This window comes from Chiloscyllium punctatum, chromosome 32, assembly GCF_047496795.1.
Source record: "Chiloscyllium punctatum isolate Juve2018m chromosome 32, sChiPun1.3, whole genome shotgun sequence".
NCBI lineage: Eukaryota > Metazoa > Chordata > Chondrichthyes > Orectolobiformes > Hemiscylliidae > Chiloscyllium > Chiloscyllium punctatum.
This window is the reverse complement of record NC_092770.1, coordinates 51,299,743-51,318,971: the sequence shown is the minus strand read 5'-3', so window position 1 is coordinate 51,318,971 and position 19,229 is coordinate 51,299,743. Positions and strand designations below refer to the sequence as shown.

The window sequence follows — 19,229 nt, the reverse complement described above, 5'->3', positions numbered from 1 at the left end:
GTACAGTCTTGGTCCCTTTAGCCAAGGAAAGATTTACTTGCTGTAGAGGGAGTTCAGCAGAGAGGATCACTGAAGTATTTCCTGGGATTGCTTTAGCAGGAGTGGTTGAGCAGACTGAGACTGTGTTTCCTGGACTTTTGAAGAATGGGGGGCTGACCTCCTTGAAATGAACGAAATTGTTAGTGTGGCAGGACGGAATTACAGCAGCCAGTGTTGGACAAACACGACAGATCTGGCAGCATCTGTGCAAAGTGAAACTGCTTAGAGTCTAATACAACTTCTTTGAACCACAGGGTAGATTTAGATGGTGTGTTTTCTGGTGGGCTCTCAAACCAGGGCCATTTGGAATCAAAATGGAATTTCTCGTTCCAAGGGTTTTTTAAGTTTAGAATTGGCTGCTCCAGAGGGCTGTGAACCTCAGTATAATGTGTGTATAACACCGAGATCAGTGGATTTCTCGATATTAATGACACTAAAGGGTACAGAGATTACAAGGAACAATATAGGTAGGTGTTCAGCTGTGATCTAGAACAATGAAGGTAAGATCGAGGAACTGAATGTGCTCCTCTGTTCCCACAATCTAAGGTTAATTTTATGTCAATATTACTTGTTGGCTGCCTTTGATCATGTTTGTGATTCTCCTCTTTTCAGAAGTAGGAGAAAGCTTGTTTTCTGGCTGTTCCTGTTTTGCTGTTGCTGCCAGCATTTCTAGCCTTTTAGTTTTGAAACATTATGATGGTTATTGTTCCTCTGAACTTTGCTTCCATATCCTTTACAAACTTCAAAATTAAACATTCAATAAGCTTTTGGTTGCATAGTCTTTTGTTGAAACTAATGAACTTCTAACGCCTCAAATCTGTGTTTTACCTTAGTTTTTCCTTCTTCCTAAGGGACATTTTAAAATCATTGTTTGACATCACCTAATCATTTATAAATGATTTGCCTCAAAGTTTTTGAAGTTAGTGAGTTTTAATCTTCCTTCATAGGTTGACAAGTTGACTAATTTTTACTTGAGCTAGGCAGCACAGTTAGTTTGGTAGGGACATTAAAATAGGTGTGCTGCACCTACCACCCATCTCATCTGCTACTGTGTTTCCAGGAATATTCTACTGTTAGCCTAGAGACCACCTGAATGCAGTGGGAATGCTGGGATCCTATGCATGTAGAAGCTGGATTCGGTTTAGAAACAAAACTGAGTGCCATCTGTGGAGGAAATACAGATAACAATTTTCAAACTGTAAACTGTGTTGTTCCCTGGGTTAATGTCAAGGACAGTCTTTTTTTAATCTCCGTGCTTAGAATGGGCTCAGAATTGTGTTGCACATTATTGACATAGAGTTCTTGGCTACTTATTGACAGTTGCTCAAGGTTAGTTAGATCTTGTTATTTCTGATCATTCTTCCCCATCACACACACACACACACACACACACCCCATCTACTCTATGTATCTTTCAACACTCTATACCTCCAGGGCCAAAATGTCCGGCCATCATAGAGTCCTAAGGATGTACAGCACAGAAACAGAGCCTTCAGTTTGACTTGTCCATGCTGACCAAATATCCTAACCTAATCTAGTCCCATTTGCATCATCCTTTAATCTTATTGCAAATTGAGTTACTTAGAGAGATTAAAGATATACAACCTGAGATCACATTTTGCTCTAACTTTCCCTCTCAATTCCCCATTTCACATCCCTGTTGGAAATCTTTTGTTCACCTTCCCCATGACATTGTAACTGAGTGAGAAATGCTGCAGTAAATTGTGAATAAAAGCTGCTTCCTGACTTCTAAGAAAAGCACCATGAATAACAGCTGACAAGTACTGTGCTGATCTTACTATTGTTCAGGGCTAGAATCTATCTCAAACTTGGGATTTAAAATACATTCCAACACTTTTTTTTGTAATTGTCTGCCATGTTGTCACTTAGGCTGTCTGATAGTACTTCTGTACCGATCCTTCTCAGTTTGAAGGGACATCAAATTTAACCAAAAGAACCCTTATTATGTTTGACACAGTTGCTGTACATATTGGGAAGATATTGCAGATAGAGTCACAGAGATGTACAGCAAGGAAGCAGACCCTTGGTCCAACTCGTCCATGCCAATCAGATTTCCTAACCTAATCTCGTCCCATTTGCCAGCACCTGGCCCATATCCCTCTAAACCCTTCCTATTCATATACCCATCCAGATGCCTTTTAAATGTTGTAATTGTACCAGCCTCCATCACTTCCTCTGGCAGCTCATTCCACACACACGCCACCCTCTGCGTGAAAACGTTTTCCCTTGGGTCCCTTTTATATCTTTCCCCTCTCACCCTAAACCTATGCCCTCCAGGGAAAAGACCTTGTCTATTTATCCGATCCATACCCCTCATGATTTTACAAACCTCTATGAGGTCACCCTTCAGCCTTTGATGCTCCAGGGAAAACAGCCCCAGCCTATTCAGCCTCTCTCTATAGCTCTAATCCTCCAGCCCTGACAACATCCTTGTAAAACTTTTCTGAACCCTTTCAACTTTTACAACAACCTTCCCATAGAAGGGGGACCAGAATTGCCACCCAACTCCTGTACTCAATGCTCTGACCAATAAAGGAAAGCATACCAAATGCCACCTTCACTATCCTATCTACTTGCGACTCCACTTTCAAGGAGCTATGAACCTGCACTCCAAGGTCTCATTGTTCAGCAACACGCCCTAGGACCTTACCATTAAGTGTATAAGTCCTGCTAAGATTTGCTTTCCCAAAATGCAGCACCTCATATTTATCTGAATTAAACTCCATCTGCCACTTCTCAGCCCATTGGCCCATCTGATCAAGATCTCATTGTAACCTGAGGTAAACTTCTTCGCTGACTACTACATCTCCAATTTTGGTGTCATCTGCAAACTTACTAACTGTACCTCTTATGCTCGATCCAAATCATTTATGAAAATGACAAAAGCAGAGGACCCAGCACCGATCCTTGTGGCACTCCACTGGTCACAGGCCTCCAGTCTGAAAAACAACCCTCCACCACCACCCTCTGTCTTCTACCTTTGAGCCAGTTCTGTATCCAAATGGCTAGTTCTTCCTGTATTCCATGAGATCTAACCTTGCCAACCAGTCTCCCATGGGAACCTTGCTGAACGCCTTCCTGAAGTCCATATAGATCATGGCCACTGCTCTGCCCTCATCAATCCTCTTTGTTACTTGCTCAAAAAACTCAATCAAGTTTGTGAGACATGATTTCCCACGCACAAAGCCATGTTAACTTTCTCTAATCAGTCCTTGCCTTTCCAAATACATGTAAATCCTGTCCCTCAGGATTCCTTCCAACAACTTGTTGACCACTGACGTCAGGCTCATTGGTCTATAGTTCCCTAACTTGTCCATACTCCCTTTCTTAAATAATGGCACCACATTAGCCAACCTCCAGTCTTCGGGCACTTCACCTGAGACTATCGATGATACAAATATCTCAGCAAGAGGCCCAGCAATCACTCCCCTAGCTTCCCACAGGATTCTAGGGTACACCTGATTAGGTCCTGGGGATTTATCAATTTGTATGCATTTCAAGACATCTAACACTTCCTCCTCTGTAATTATGGAAGTTTTTCAAGATGTCACCATCTATTTCCCCACTTTCTATATCTTCCATGTCCTTTTCCATGGTAAACACTGAAGCAAAATACCCGTTTTGGTATCTCCTCCATCGTCTGCGGCTCCACACAAAGGCCACCTTACTGATCTTTGAGGGGCTCTATTTGCTCCCTAGTTACCCTTTTGTTCTTAATGTATTCGTAAAAACCCTTTGGATTCTCCTTAACCCTATTTGCCGAAGCTATCTCATGTCCCCATTTTGCCCTCCTAATTCCCCTCTTAAGTATACTCCTACTGCCTTTATACTCTTCTAAGGATTCACTCGATTTCCCCTGTCTACACCTGACATATGCTTCCTTCTTTTTCTGAATCAAATCCTCGATTTCTCTAGTTATCCAGCATTCCTGACACCTACCAGCCTTTCCTTTCACCCTTACTGTCTCTGGATTCTCGTTATCTCATTTCTGAAGGCTTCCCATTTTCCAGCCGTCCCTTTACCTGTGAACATCTGCCCCCAATCAGCTTTTGAAAGATCTTGTCTAATACCATCAAAATTAACCTTCCTCCAATTTAGAATTTCAAATGTTTGATCTAGTCTATCCTTTTCCATCACTATGTTAAAACTAATAGAATGATGGTCGCTGGCTCCAAAATGCTCCCCCACTGACAACTCAGTCACTTGCCCTGCTTTATTTGCCAAGAGTAGGTCAACATTTGCACCTTCTGCAGTAGGTACATCCACATACTGACTCAGAAACTTTTCTTGTACGCACTTTTACAATAGATTAGATTAGATTACTTACAGTGCCCAACAAGTCCACACCGACCCCCCGAAGTGCAATTCACCCAGACCCATTCCCCTACATTTACCCCTTCACCTAACACTACAGGCAATTTAGCATGGCCAATGACCTAACCTGCACATTTTTGGATTGTGGGAGGAAACCGGAGCACCTGGAGGAAACCCACGCCGACACAGGGAGAATGTGTAAACTCCACATAGACAGTTGCCTGAGGCGGGAATTGAACCCGGGTCTCTGGCATTGAGACAGCAGTGCTAACCACTGTGTCAGGGTGCCGCCCACCACTTAACAAATTCTTCTTCATCTAAACCCTTAACACTAAGGTAGTCCCAGTCTATGTTTGGAAAGTTAAAATCTGCTACTGTGACCATCCTATTATTCTTACAGATAACTGAGAACGCCTTACAAATTTGTTGCTCAGTTTCCCGCTGACTATTATAGGGGTCTATAATACAATCCCAATAAGGTGATCATTACTTTCTTATTGCTCAGTTCCACCCAAATAACTTCCCTGAATATCCTCCCTCAGTACAGCTGTAATGCTATGCCGCCTTAAAAACGCCACTTCCCCTCCTCTCTTGCCCCCTCTTTCTATCCTTCCTGTAGCATTTGTATCCTGGAACATTAAGCTGCCAGTCCTGTCCATCCCTGAGCCACATTTCTGGAATTGTTTTGATATCCCAGTCCCATGTTCCTAACCATGCCCTGAGTTCATCTGCCTGTCCTGTTAGGCCTCTTGCATTGAAATAAATGCAGTTTAATTAATCAGTCCTGCCTTGTTCTCTGCTTTGTCCCTGCCTGCCCTGACTGTCTGACTCGCTTCTGTTCTCAACTGTACCCGTCTCAGATCGATCTCTTTCCTCACTATCTCCCTGGGTCCCCCCCCCCCCCCCCCCCCCACCTTACTAGTTTAAATCCTCCCAAGCAGTTCTAGCAAATTCCCCTGCCAGTATATTAGTCCCCTTCCAATTTGGGTGCAATCCGTCCTCCTTGTACAGGTCACTTCTATCCCAAAAGAGATTCCAATGATCCAAAAATGTGAATCCTTCTCCCATACACCAGCTCCTCAGCCATGCATTCATCTGCTCTATCCTCCTATTCCTACCCTCACTAGCTCATAGTACAGGGAGTAATCCAGATATTACTACCCTCGAGGACCTCCTTTTTAAATTCCTGCCTAATTTTCTATATTTTTACTTCAGAATCTCACCCTTTTCCCTTCCTATGTCGTTAATGTACAATGAACTCCTGCTGGGCCCTCTCTCCCTTGAAACATTCTGCACCCTCTTTGAGACATCCTTGATCCTGGCACCAGGGAGGCAAAGACCAATTTTCTTTCGCTGCTGGCTGCAGAAACATCTGACTGTGCCCCTGACTAGAGAGTCCCCTATCACAATCGATTGCTTAGAACCCGATGTACCCCTCATTGCATTAGAGCCAGTCTTGATACCAGAAACTTGTCTGTTCTGCTTCATTCCCCTGAGAATCCATCACCCCCTACATTTTCCAAAACTGCATACTTGTTTGAAATGGGAATAGCCACAGAAGTCTCCAGTACTACCTGCCTCCCTCTCCTAACTTTCTTGGAGTTAACCCATCCACCTGACTGGATCTGTGACTTTTCTGCCTTCCTATAACTGCCATCCACCTCCCCCCTACTCCCCCTCTTACCCCCCCCCCCTCTTCAGCTCTTGCAAATTCCTCATTGCTTCTAACTGTCGCTCCAACCAATCCATTCAATCTGACAGGATTCACAACCAAAGGCATTTGCTGCAGATATAAGCCTCAGTAACCCGTAAACTCTCCCATAATTCCCACATCCGACAAGAAGACATGTCACTTTTCCTCCTCACTTTCATGAATGCGTGAGAAATTGCACTTGTTTCATGACAGTAACCATATATCGAGCTCTTTACCAGAAGGAAGATTTCCGAAAACACCATGATGTCTGGCGTATGTTTTAAATGTGTCCATCAGATCTAATATATATGTCACTGTAAGACAGCACAGCTTGCTGAAAACTTTCAATATTTTATTCACAGCACTGAAAACTGAAGGTTTATTCAGACGATCAGCCAACATCCAAGTCATCAAGGAAATCCAGAAACAGTATAATCTGGGTAAGTGTCCTATTGGCCATCTGTGTCACTGTAATCACCAAAGCGTTAGTTTACAATGCTGGAAGAGAAATAAATAAGATGTAGAGTACCTAGCATTGTGACCTTTTATGTTCCACGCATGTATTTGATGGTTTCCTCGGGCTGTTAGTAACTATGCACAGCAATTTTTTTCTGTTTGTTATCTATTCATATCCAGATGATGAGGGATTTCACAAGTGTGGAATATTGGTTTGATTCTCCTTCATGTGGCAACAATGTTAAACGTGTGTTTATACTGATGCGTGATTAGATGAAGTTCTGGGTGACCGGACAGAGTGGACTGGCTCCTGGGTAAACACTTCCTTCCTAACCCTATTTCAGATGAATCAGACACACTTTACTTTTCCAGCATCCGAGCAGGATAGCGGCTGGACTCCTGTCTCTAAATATTAGAAGAGTTAGCTTGGAGGCCAGTCACTTAGAAGCCGCGTTGAACTAATGACACTGGGATATGGAATTGTATCCCTCAAAGAAAAAAAGCTGATTTGGAGTTCAGGTTTAAATATTTAAATTTAACGTTTATTAAATAATCCATGTATAAGCTATTTCCAACATTCTGTGAGAATGTGTGAAATTTACAGAATCCAGATCTGTGGTGTCAAGTGTGGAGATTTAAGTATACTAATATTGTTTAGTGGCATGTGGACTTTGGTCTGTGTGGATGAAGGGGTTGAATAATTAACATGGCAGTCTTTCTGCAATCTGGATTTTAAACCATTTGTGTCCTCAAGCAGTTGACAGGATGATAATAGGTCGTTGTTTGTGTTGTGAGAGATTTACAATCGGAAAGAATAAACGTTGAAAAGCATTAGTTCACTTTTGGTTTAGAAAAATCAGAAACTTAGTTTTGCCTGCTAGGGGATACAGACTGAAACAGTTCACAGAAGACTTGGCTGGAGTTAAATGTAAAAACAGTTTTTTCTGGAGAAAAGAATTATTTAGGAGCTCAGTCACCAAGATGTAAGGCTTTACGTTTGATCGTTTTGAGTAGAAATGTTTGGTTCGAAACATGAAGAGGTAACTTGAAGCTAAGAAAGTTTAAATACAGCTGTGTAAATAACCAGGGCAAAGCTATCAAACCCTCAAGACTAGGAACTACAGAAATCATTAAATCAAACTGATAGATGTGATAGAGAAGGGAATGTTCCCTGGTAATTGAGAATGATAATTGAGATGGAATTGGGAGCGATGCCATGTTTTCCAATATCTTTAGAACTGTGTCATATGTAAATAGTTTGGATTATTTTAGTTTATCATCTTGCCTGCGATAAACATCTGTTTTATTGTTAAAACCAAATCTGCCACACTGCATGCTTATGTTTCAGTGAAAGGCCATCCCACCACATTGAATTTCAGAAAATGATCTATCAAGCTAGATTTTAACCTGAGACTAGATGTGCCCAGTGATAACATCAGCTGGGAATATACCAGTTCCAGGAGTAGTTAGAGAACTACATTCAATTCTGCCCTATGATCACGGAGGGGCTTTTAGCAAGGCTTTCAATAGGTCACTTGGGGCAGTTCAGAGGTCACTGAAAAGCAGCTCCAGGGACAAGGCTAGACAGAAACAGGGCAGGCTCCCAGGTTTGGAATGCTGAATTTTCACTGTCATGCAAAGAAGAAGGTAGAAACAGTTAAGCAGCTCTGTGTAGTTGGAACTCAGAACAGGTGCAGGGGAGCTAGGAAAATATGAAGGTCACTGGCTCTGTGTGGGTAGCTCTGAGGGGCTGGGAAGAATCTTGTGAGCATTAATACTTCAGTCCAGCTGAAAGAGTAGGGGGTAGAAAAGCCCAATGGCAGCATCTATTTCATACAACTCAATGAGGTTGGAGCTCGGGAGAAACCCAGGGCTATATTCAGCTTGGTGAAGCCAGCTGCTGTTGGGCCAGTGAATAAGTACTGACGTGTAGCTCGAGTCAAGGGCAATGAGAACCCAGGATTGGGGGGGAACCACGAAAACAGGATCAAAGCGAATGAGAACTCGAGATCGGAGGATACATGGGCCCAGGATCAGAGGGAATGAGCAGCCAGGATTGGAGGGAACACGAGCTGAGGATTGGAGGGAACGGTGGCCCAGGATTGAAGCGAGCGAAAACCCTGAAACGGGTGGGATCACTAGCCCAGGATCAGGCGGAATGAGAAGCCAGGATCGTGGGCCAAGTGGGCCCAGGATCGGAGTAAATGGGAACTCAGGGTCAAAGGGGACACGGGCCCAGGATCAGAGGCTGATTAATCAAAGCAGGAGTAGGTGTTGGGGCCATCCATGACAGAGCAGTTTTTAAATGGTATGTTATGGCTAGATCAGCATGATCAAAGAATTGTAACCCATTAAAACCATTGCATTTGCATGTGATGGTATTGAATAAGTTTGAATCTGACCTACTCCCTTGCCCAAGTTCATAATTCTTGAGGGATGGACCAACTATATGGATTTTTTAAAAATCATCTAGCAACTGGTAACTTCACACTAATTTACAGGGGTTAGAAATACAATGGGAAAAGATGAGTGCTGAGGGTTGGAGCAGTAAAAGGTGTAGGGAGACGGCGGGAAGTAATGCAACCGAGGCCAAGGGAGTGGTGGGAAAAGTGGGCATAGAGAGTGAGAGTGGTCAAAGCCTTTAGAAACATGCGGAGATGCAAGGTTTCACATTGGAGTGTGAAGTGGTAACAGGGAGTGCTGGAAAGGAAGGTGCATTTAGTAAATGAATAACTGAACTAGTGCTTGGGACACTTGGATGTGGGGGTAATGCAAGGGGCTGTGATTGGAAGGGGAGTAGCAAAAGGTATGAATGCTGGGGGAAGGAATCATGGCTGAAAGAAAGTGTGGCACTGTGGCATCAAGCTCAGTGATTCTGATGTTTAATGGTGAGAGTAGCCAGTATGTGATAGGACGGCAATCTGCAGTCAGGATATGAAATGGTGAAAGAATTAGAATGGCTGGGTGTAGATTAGGGAAAGGTGGTGAGAGTTTCTCTGGAGGGATTTATACAGATGAAGGTTTTGTTGGGTCTGCATTAACCTGACAGGATTGTCGAGAAGTCCTGGTGCCGAGCATTGAGTAGGAGCAGGCACTGATGAGGAACCAAAGGGAGCGGACATTGGGGTGGCGATAGAAGCAGGGAAGAGGCAACAATGTTGGGTGGGTTCACACATTTCTGGTGAGGATACTCACTGATGGAGCAGCCGTGCTGCTGACACATGAGACTGGCCAACTCTCCCTCCAGTGTCTTTGAGATTATAGTCAGGAGAATAAAACTAATCAGCATCTGCGATGACACCAATCAATCAACAGGAACCAAACGTTAGGTATATATGGTAAGAACAGACAGCTAATCCTAGTAAGCAATTAGGAATGGTGAAATACAAAGAGTACACTACATGTAAAGCTTCTGCTAGAAGTCTTCTGCCACTCTAATCTTTACACATTATCATCAATTGCATCTTTTTCAGGAAAACCAATTGAATTTGAGGAGTATGGAGATGAGCATATTCCAGCTGTCATCTTGAAAACTTTCTTCCGTGAGCTTCCACAGCCACTTCTAACCTCTCAGATTTACGACCAGGTCCAAAGCATTGGAAGTAAGCTAAAGGATTCTTCTCTCCACTTTACATCTTAATTCAGGTGCACAATCTGAAATCGGAGTGTTATTCATTCTTTGGCTGTTTAATGAATATAGATATAGTGCAGTGGCCTCTCCGGGAACGGTGCATCCTCTCCGGGGACGGTGCGGCCTCTCCGGGAGCGGTGCATCCTCTCCGGGAGCTGTGCATCCTCTCCGGGGACGGTGCGGCCTCTCCGGGGACGGTGCGGCCTCTCCGGGAGCGGTGCATCCTCTCCGGGAGCTGTGCATCCTCTCCGGGGACGGTGCGGCCTCTCCGGGGACGGTGCGGCCTCTCCGGGAGCTGTGCATCCTCTCCGGGCACGGTGCATCCTCTCCGGGGACGGTGCATCCTCTCCGGGGACGGTGCAGCCTCTCCGGGGACGGTGCAGCCTCTCCGGGAGCGGTGCATCCTCTCCGGGGACGGTGCGGCCTCTCCGGGGACGGTGCGGCCTCTCCGGGGACGGTGCATCCTCTCCGGGGACGGTGCATCCTCTCCGGGGACGGTGCATCCTCTCCGGGGACGGTGCGGCCTCTCCGGGGACGGTGCATCCTCTCCGGGGACGGTGCGGCCTCTCCGGGGACGGTGCATCCTCTCCGGGGACGGTGCGGCCTCTCCGGGGACGGTGCGGCCTCTCCGGGAGCGGTGCGGCCTCTCCGGGAGCGGTGCATCCTCTCCGGGGACGGTGCGGCCTCTCCGGGGACGGTGCGGCCTCTCCGGGGACGGTGCGGCCTCTCCGGGGACGGTGCATCCTCTCCGGGGACGGTGCATCCTCTCCGGGGACGGTGCATCCTCTCCGGGGACGGTGCGGCCTCTCCGGGGACGGTGCGGCCTCTCCGGGGACGGTGCGGCCTCTCCGGGGACGGTGCGGCCTCTCCGGGAGCGGTGCATCCTCTCCGGGGACGGTGCATCCTCTCCGGGAGCGGTGCATCCTCTCCGGGGACGGTGCATCCTCTCCGGGGACGGTGCGGCCTCTCCGGGAGCGGTGCATCCTCTCCGGGGACGGTGCGGCCTCTCCGGGTGCGGTGCGGCCTCTCCGGGAGCTGTGCATCCTCTCCGGGAGCGGTGCGGCCTCTCCGGGAGCTGTGCATCCTCTCCGGGAGCGGTGCGGCCTCTCCGGGAGCGGTGCGGCCTCTCCGGGGACGGTGCGGCCTCTCCGGGGACGGTGCGGCCTCTCCGGGAGCGGTGGATCCTCTCCGGGAGCGGTGCGGCCTCTCCGGGAGCGGTGGATCCTCTCCGGGAGCGGTGTACAAGATCCTGGTGTGTAACTGGAGTTGTTTTATTTTACCTCCAGCTTTTGGTTTGTAAATATAATATGAAGCCAGTGTAGAAATCTGTCCACACTACATGGTGATGTAATTTCCTTTGTGACACTGCTATAAAGGATACGGGGAGAGTGCGGGTAAGTGGTGTTGAAACGTCCATCAGCCATGAGTGAATGGCAGAGTGGAATGGCCATAATTTCACTCCTATTTCTTATGGTCTTATATTTACTTAATGCTACAAAGCTGAGCTTCCTTGAATTAGTCACACATCCCTTTACAGCTTCCTGAGCTACCTGTGGTCCTGTACCCCTATCAGCATGTCGGTTTGATATTTCAACCTCTTTAATATCCAAGCATTCAACAAAGTGTCCAAGATTTTTTTTAACATACTCCTACAACTTCAACAATGCCTTGAAAATGCTACTTGCTGTTTTTGTGACAGATATGGTTGCTTATTTGATTTACTTTATTATTGCATGTGTCAAGTTACAGTGAAAAGTATGCTAGCCAGGCAAATCATACCTTACCAAAGTATGTTAGGGTATAATGATGATAAAAGATGTGACGGGATGATCTGCTTAGGAGAGCTCACAAGGAGCCCCATACTCTGGTACCATCTTGGTTTAAACAAAGGAATGTAATGTTTCAGGTGATGATAAGCCATAAGTTCCTTTCTGCATGAGGATTCTAATAACTTTGAATTCAAGAGAGTGGTGAAAGTATATGTTTGAGAAGCAGGTTATAGATTAACAGTATCAATGCCTTTGTAACACTGTCCATTAATTTGGGGAAATTTGCTCTCATTTGGACCCAAAGCCCAGCCAATCTATTTTTTTAACTCAGCCCTGAAATGCTGATGAAGTTCTCTTATTGGCAAGACCAGTGACCGTGGCAGTGCAGACACCTGAGTGAAAAGGTGGCAGATCCAGCTGTTTGCTTCCCCCACTCACTGTAGAGGAGAGATAATTAGGTATTGGTTCACCCGTTCAGCGACCCATACTGTGTAACTGCGTGCTCCGTCTGTGGTCATGAATTTGGGCACCTTGGGGAACAATACCTTGTTCAGGTTGTTTTCCGTCACAACGCAAGCTCGGGATTTCAGGGGTTCCAGTCAGCTTGCTCCCAAGCTATGAAGTCCCGGATTTATTTCATTCAAGCAAGAGCAGTCTCTGCCAAGCGGTCCACAATGGGCACCAGCATGTGTAATACAGAGAGGAGGAATGAGCAGTCATTCAAGCGTCAATTCACCCCGAAGTAAAGATCAAAGTCACATTGCCATGGAAGCTCTGTGTGAGGTGTTACATTGACCCGCTCACTTCCCACCTCATTTGGTGGAGAAAATTCTGGAATTCCGAGATCAAGCGATTATAATATTTTGCAGCACCTCCTTCAAGTTGGTCAAGATGCTATTGACAGTGAGTGTTTTTCTATGTGTACTACAGTACACCTACATTACCTTGGGAATAATAGCATTTACTGTGCAGAAAGTATTAGTTACTCTACCATGGTGTGAAATCCTCCTGACTACACGACTCTATATTCTGAGGCTTCCTGTGTCATAATGTTACCATTTCTGTAGAGGTCAATAACTTTATTTTAAAAATACTTTTGAATTTCTAGTGACCAGCCTGAAGGAATCACATGGTAAGATTTCAGGATTTTTAAGATCTTTCATTGCAACAGTCGAGTTAAAAGCAATGTTGACTAAATCTTACATGTAAGCAGCTAATACTCTACACCGTAGAGATGATAAAATAAAAGAGAACCGCAGGTTCTGCAAATCTGAAACAAAAGTAGAAATTGCTGGAGCAGCTCAGGTTGAGCAGCATCTGTGGAGGGAAAAAACAAGAGTTAACCAGTGCCCCTTCAGAACATGGAACTCAGAACATTAACTCTGTTTCTCTGTTCCCAGATGCTGCCAGACCTACTGAGTTTCTGCAGTACCTTCTGTTATTGAAATGGTGACCCTTATCAATTGCCCCATGTGAGATACATGTACATTACAACACACACACTTCACACTATTATAGTCTTTCTAGCAAACAGCCACTCCCAGGTTCTAATGGGTTCATGTCTTCCTGCTTCACTGAGTTGTAACATTGAGTCCCTGTCGAAAAGCAATTCCTGGTCTCTCTCTCTCTCTCTCACATGCTCCCTCTCAGACACTCCGTGTCTGTCCATTGTTAGCCTGGCTGTTCCTGTCTTTCCTGTCAGCTGTATATGTTTTGCAGTTTACTCTCAGCGTGGGTCTCCTATTTCTGTGGTAACCAAGCCATTGCTAGGCTAAGTTCACAGCTGATAACAGGTTTTCTGCAAGCTCGCATTTTATTTTGAATATAGGAAACTGGTCCAGAACATCGTCACCTTACAAAACCTTGCATTCATAACGATTTTGTTGTCAGTAACCGGGGGGTGGGGTACACAACGGTCTCACTGACAGAAAAGCTGGGCATGCTCTGTTCGACAAAAAGTGGCAGTTAGTCCATGTTTTCTTCATGCTTTAATACAAGTGTACAAGAGATGGGCTGGGGTATCATGGTTCGGAAGACGGATGAGCAGAAGAACACTGCTTAGTCCATTCTTTACTGCACTGCCATTTAGTGAGATCATGGCTGACCTGATGATCCACAACTCCACTTTCCTGCTTTTCTAAATGTCTGTCTGTCTCAGCCTTGAATATACTTAGCCCAGCATGGACAGCTCTCTGTGGTGAAGAATTCCACTGATTTATTACCATCTGAGAGAAGAAACTCATTGTTTTCTCTCTCAAAAGTAGGCAATCCCTTTCTCTGAGGTTAGGCCCACTGGTCCTAGACCCTTACACAAGAGGGGACAAGCTTTCTGAATCTATCCTGTCACGTCCCCACAGAATCTTGAATCAAATTTGAATTGAATTGATTGTCACGTGTTTCGAGGCACGGTGAAAAGCTTTGTCTTGCGAGCAATACTGGCAGATCAGAGTTAAGTAGCATAGCTAAGTAAATAATAGGTAAACAGTGGCAAAAACAAAAACACAGGTACGGGCAAATGCTAAGAGTTTGTGAGTCCATTCAGTATTCTAACGACAGTAGGGTAGAAACTGTTTCTAAACTGGCTGGTGCATGTGTTCAGGCTTCTGTACCTTTTCCCTGATGGTAGAGATTGTCAAAAAATATTACGAGAGTGGGATGGATCTTTGAGAATCCTAGCAGCCTTTCCTTGACAGAGGGCCTGGGAGATGGATTCTATAGATGGGAGGTTGGCCTTTGTGATTGTCCGGGCTGAGTTCACCACTCTCCGTAACCGTCTCCAAACTTGAATGGTACAGTTGTCAGTGATACATCCAGATAGAATGCTCTCGATGGCGCACCTATAAAAATTGGCAAGGGTATTCGCTGTCATGCCAAATTTCCTCAGCTGCCTGAGGAAATCTTAGATGTTTCTATAAGGATTCCTCTCATTTTTCTAAATTCCAATAAGTACTCTACTCAACCTCTCCTCATAGGAAGTCATATCTGGTATCAGCCTGGAGAACCTTCTCAGGGTTGCATCCAAAGCCAGTAGATCTTTCCTCAGATAAGAAGTCCAAAATGTCCATAGTATTTGAGCTGTTTTTGACTGGTGCCTTGTATTGTTTTGGTAAAACCTCCCCATTCCCTTTGAAATAAAGGCCGGCATTTCATTTACCTTCTCTATTACCCATTGAATTTGGTTGAAAGCATTTTGTGATTCATGAGGGAGGACCCCACCCCCCGATTCCCTCAAGGCTGTAGCTTTCCACAATATTTACCCACATAAATCCTATTCAGTCTTCTATTCCTCCTGCCAATTGTATTACTTCACATTTTCCCATGTTATATTCCACTTACTATGTTTTTGTTTTTTTTATTCATTCATGTGACGAGGGTGTCGCTGGCTAGGCCAGTATTTATTACCCATCCCTAATTGCCCAAAGGGCAGTAAAGAGTCCACTGCATTGCTGTGGGTCTGGAGTCATATGTAGGCCAGATCAGGTAAGGATGGCAGTCTCCTTTCCTAAAGAATCTTTAGGGTTTTTTTCCGACAGTCGATTCATGGTCGTCACTCGACTCTTAATTCCAGATTTTTATTGAATACAAATTCCACCACCTGCCATGGCAGGATTCAAACAGGGGTCTGCAGGAGATCACCTGCGTCTCCTGGATTACCAGTCCAACGATAAAACCCTAGGCCATTACCTCCCCCTACTCTCACCATCTATAGACTTTGTCTATCTCACTTTATGCATTCTCATGTATTTTTGTGTCATCTGCAAATGTAGCAATTGTACATTCACTTTCCTCATCCAAGTCATTCATACATATTCCAAATAATGTGGGCCTAATACTGATGCCTGAGTTACTCCACTAGTTACAAGTTGCTAGCTGAAATCGTCGCCTTTATCCCAACTTCTGTTAGTTAGCCAGTCTTCAATTCAAGCTAATATATTTCTCCCAGTGCCATGGGCTCTTACTAATGCCTTTTCAAAATACAAATATATTACATTTGTTGGTCCCCTCTATCTATCCTGCCTGTTACCTACTCCGAGAATTCTATAGCATATGTCAGGCATATTTCCCCATCATGTGTCCACGCTGACTTTGCTTGATAATATTATATCTTTCTAAATGCTCTGTGTTATTATAAGCGACGCTTTTCTCAGGGACACATGTCAAGCTAACTGGCCTATAGTTATCTGTCTGTTTAAATTTTAATTTCCCTTCCTTTTTGAATAAGAGTGATACTTTCGTGGTTTTCAATTCCCTGGGATTTCTTGAAAGGTTACTTACTACCAGTGTGCCAACTACCACCGTACCAACTCCCTGGGAAAATCCTAGGATGCAGTCCATCAGGTTCAGGAGACTTATCAGTTTTCCTAGTAATTCTTTTTCTTGTGTTAAGTACTGTGTTTATTTCCTCTTCTCATCACCACCCTCAACTTTAGCCCCTTAATTTAGGAACTTTGGAATGTTATTAAGTGTTCTTTCATGAAAAGATTTTCACAAAATATTTATTCAACTGTTACACTATCTGGAGGTTGGCTAACTTGGTGCCACTGTTTAAGGAAGGTGGTAAGGACAAGCCAGGGAACTATAGACCAGTGAGACTGACATTGGTGGTGGGCAAGTTGTTGGAGGGAATCCTGAGGGATAGGATATACATGTATTTGGAAAGGCAAGGACTGATTAGGGATAGTCAACATGGCTTTGTGCGTGGGAAATCATGGCTCACAAACTTGATTGAGTTTTTTGAGCAAATAACAAAGAGGATTGATGAGGGCAGAGTGGTAGATGTGATCTATATGGACTTCCGTAAGGCATTCGACAAGGTTCCCCATGGGAGACTGATTAGCAAGGTTAGATCTCACGGAATATAGAGAGAACTAGCCATTTGGATACATGAAAATCGATGTTTTGGGCAAAGGCCCTTCATCAGGAAATGGTGGGACTTTGCCTGATGAAGGGCTTTTGCCTAATACGTTGAATTTCCTGCTCCTCGGATGCTGCCTGATCTACTGGGCTTTTCCAGCACTACTCTAATCTTGACTGTAATCTCCAGCATCTGCACCTCCGCCCAAATGAATCCCACTCGAGTGTAAGTTTTGTCACATTTTAGAGAGAGAGAGAGAAGCTTTGTATTTGTCATTTCCACCATATACAACTGATCCAGTAAAAACAAGACCGCGTTCCTCCTGGACCAAGGGTGCTACGTGGACAACACAAACTACACAATTGTACACGGCATAAAGTGCATTAGAAGTGCAAAACACACAAGTTACAGTATAATAGAAGAATGATGCATAATAGACATTTTTCTAGCAGCAATTTGAAGTCGTGCAAAGAAGTTCAGATAGAAACGGTCCAATCATACTGTGTTAAGGAGCCTGACTTGGGGAAGAAACTGTTGCACAGTCTGGCTGTGAGAGACAGAATACTCCGGTATCTTCTGCCAGATGGCAGGTGGGGGAAAAGTTTGAGTGAGGGGTGTGTGGGGTCTTCCACAATGCCATTAGTCTTTCAGATGCAGCATGTGGTGTAAACATCCGTAATGGAGGGAAGAGAGACCTTGGTGATCCTCTCAGCTGTCCTCACTATCTGTTGTAGGGTCTTACAATCTGAGACAGTGCAATTCTCGAACCATGCAGTGATGCAACAACTCTCAATGAACCCTCTGTAAAATGTGATGAGGATGGGGGGGGGGGGGGCTGTGGAGATGGGCTTTCCTCAACCTGAACAGAAAGTAGAGACACTGCTGGGCTTTCCTGGCTATAGGGAGAAAGTGAGGGCTGCAGATGCTGGAGATCAGAGCTGAAAATGTGTTGCTGGAAAAGCGCAGCAGGTCAGGCAGCATCCAAGGAGCAGGAGAATCGACATTTCGGGCAATTCCTGAAGAAGGGCTTATGCCCGAAACATCGATTCTCCTGTCCCTTGGATGCTGCCTGACCTGCTGCGCTTTTCCAGCAACACATTTTCAGCTTTTTCCTAGCTATGGAGCTGGTGTTGTGGGTCTAGGTGAGATTCTCCGCCAGGTGTACGCCAAGAAATCTGATGCTCTTCATCACCTCCACAGGGGAGCCATCGATGTTCAGCGGAGAGTAGTCGCTCTGTGCCCTCCTGAAGTCAGCAACCACCTCTTTTTGCTTTGTCCACTTTCAGAGGCAGGTTGTTGGCTCTGCACCGGTCCGTTAGCCCCTGCACCTCCGCTCTGTATGATGACTCGTGTATCCTGATGATGAGACCCACTATAGTCATATCAGTGAACTTGATGATGTGATTCGACCTGTGCATTGCTGCACAGTTATGTGTCAGCAGGTAAACAGCAGTGGACTGAGCACACAGCCTTGGGGAGGGGGGAGGGGGGTGAGGGGGGTGGGGTGCGTGCCATGGTATTCATGCGGTTGCCAATCCAGACTGACTGAGGTCTCCTAGTCAGGGAGTCCAAGATCCAGTTACTTAGGTATTTAGACTCAGCAGACTTAGCTTTCCAATCAGGTGCTGAGGAACAGTAGTGTTAAATACAGAACTGAAGTCTACGAACAGTAGTCTGATGTAGGTGTTCTCCATCTCCAGGTGGGTGAGGGCCAGATGGAGGGTGGTAGAAATGGCATCATCTGTTGAGCGGTTGGGTTGATACATGAACTGCAGGGTGTCCAGTGAGGGGGCAGCAGAGTTTTAATATGCCTCATCACGAGCCTCTGGAAGCACTTCATGGTGATGGGTGTGAGTACAGCAGGGCTGTAGTTGTTGAGACAGGATGCTAAAGGCTTCTTTGGGACGGGGATGATGGTAGCGGCCTTGAAGCACATTGGAACCATGGCACAGCTCAGGGAGATGTTGAAGATGTCCATGAGAACATCTGCCAGTCTGTCAGACCATCCTCTGAGCAGTTTGCCAGGGATTTTAGCTGGTCCAGCAGCCTTCTGTGGTTGACTCTGCATAGGGGTTTTCCTCATTGTTGGTCATGTTAGGACACACTACCTGGTCATTGGGAGGGGGTGGGGGGGGCAGGTTTCCTCGTCGCCACATCATTCCATGCTTCAAACCATGCAGAGAAGTTGTTCGACTCATTCGGGAGGGAGGTGTCACTAGCACAAGCAGGCGATGCTGTCCTGTGGTTGGTGATGGTCTGGATGCCCTTCCACACGCTCCGCGTAAACGCTGCTGTCCTGAAAGTGGCTGTGTATTCTCTGTGTGTGTGCACGCTTTGCCTCTTTGATGGCCTGGGTGAGGTTGGCCCTTATGTCTCTGATGTAGACCCTGTTGTGTTTCTTGTCTCAGCATTTTGCTCCATAGCATGGGATTTGCATCTTGAATCAGTAGT

The 19,229-nt window shown here is 45.5% G+C and overlaps 1 protein-coding gene across 6 annotated transcripts in view; it reads left to right on the top strand.

The window, feature by feature from the left end:
* The window catches only part of LOC140458166 (rho GTPase-activating protein 8-like), a 106,109-nt gene that overhangs the window by 76,673 nt on the left and 10,207 nt on the right, over nucleotides 1–19,229 (top strand). For all 6 annotated transcript variants that reach the window (XM_072552360.1, XM_072552358.1, XM_072552359.1 and 3 more), the window contains exons 10-11: nucleotides 6,430–6,507; nucleotides 9,997–10,125. In XM_072552360.1, coding sequence (XP_072408461.1) covers nucleotides 6,430–6,507; nucleotides 9,997–10,125 — 207 coding nt within the window. The remainder of the gene's footprint in view (nucleotides 1–6,429; nucleotides 6,508–9,996; nucleotides 10,126–19,229) is intronic.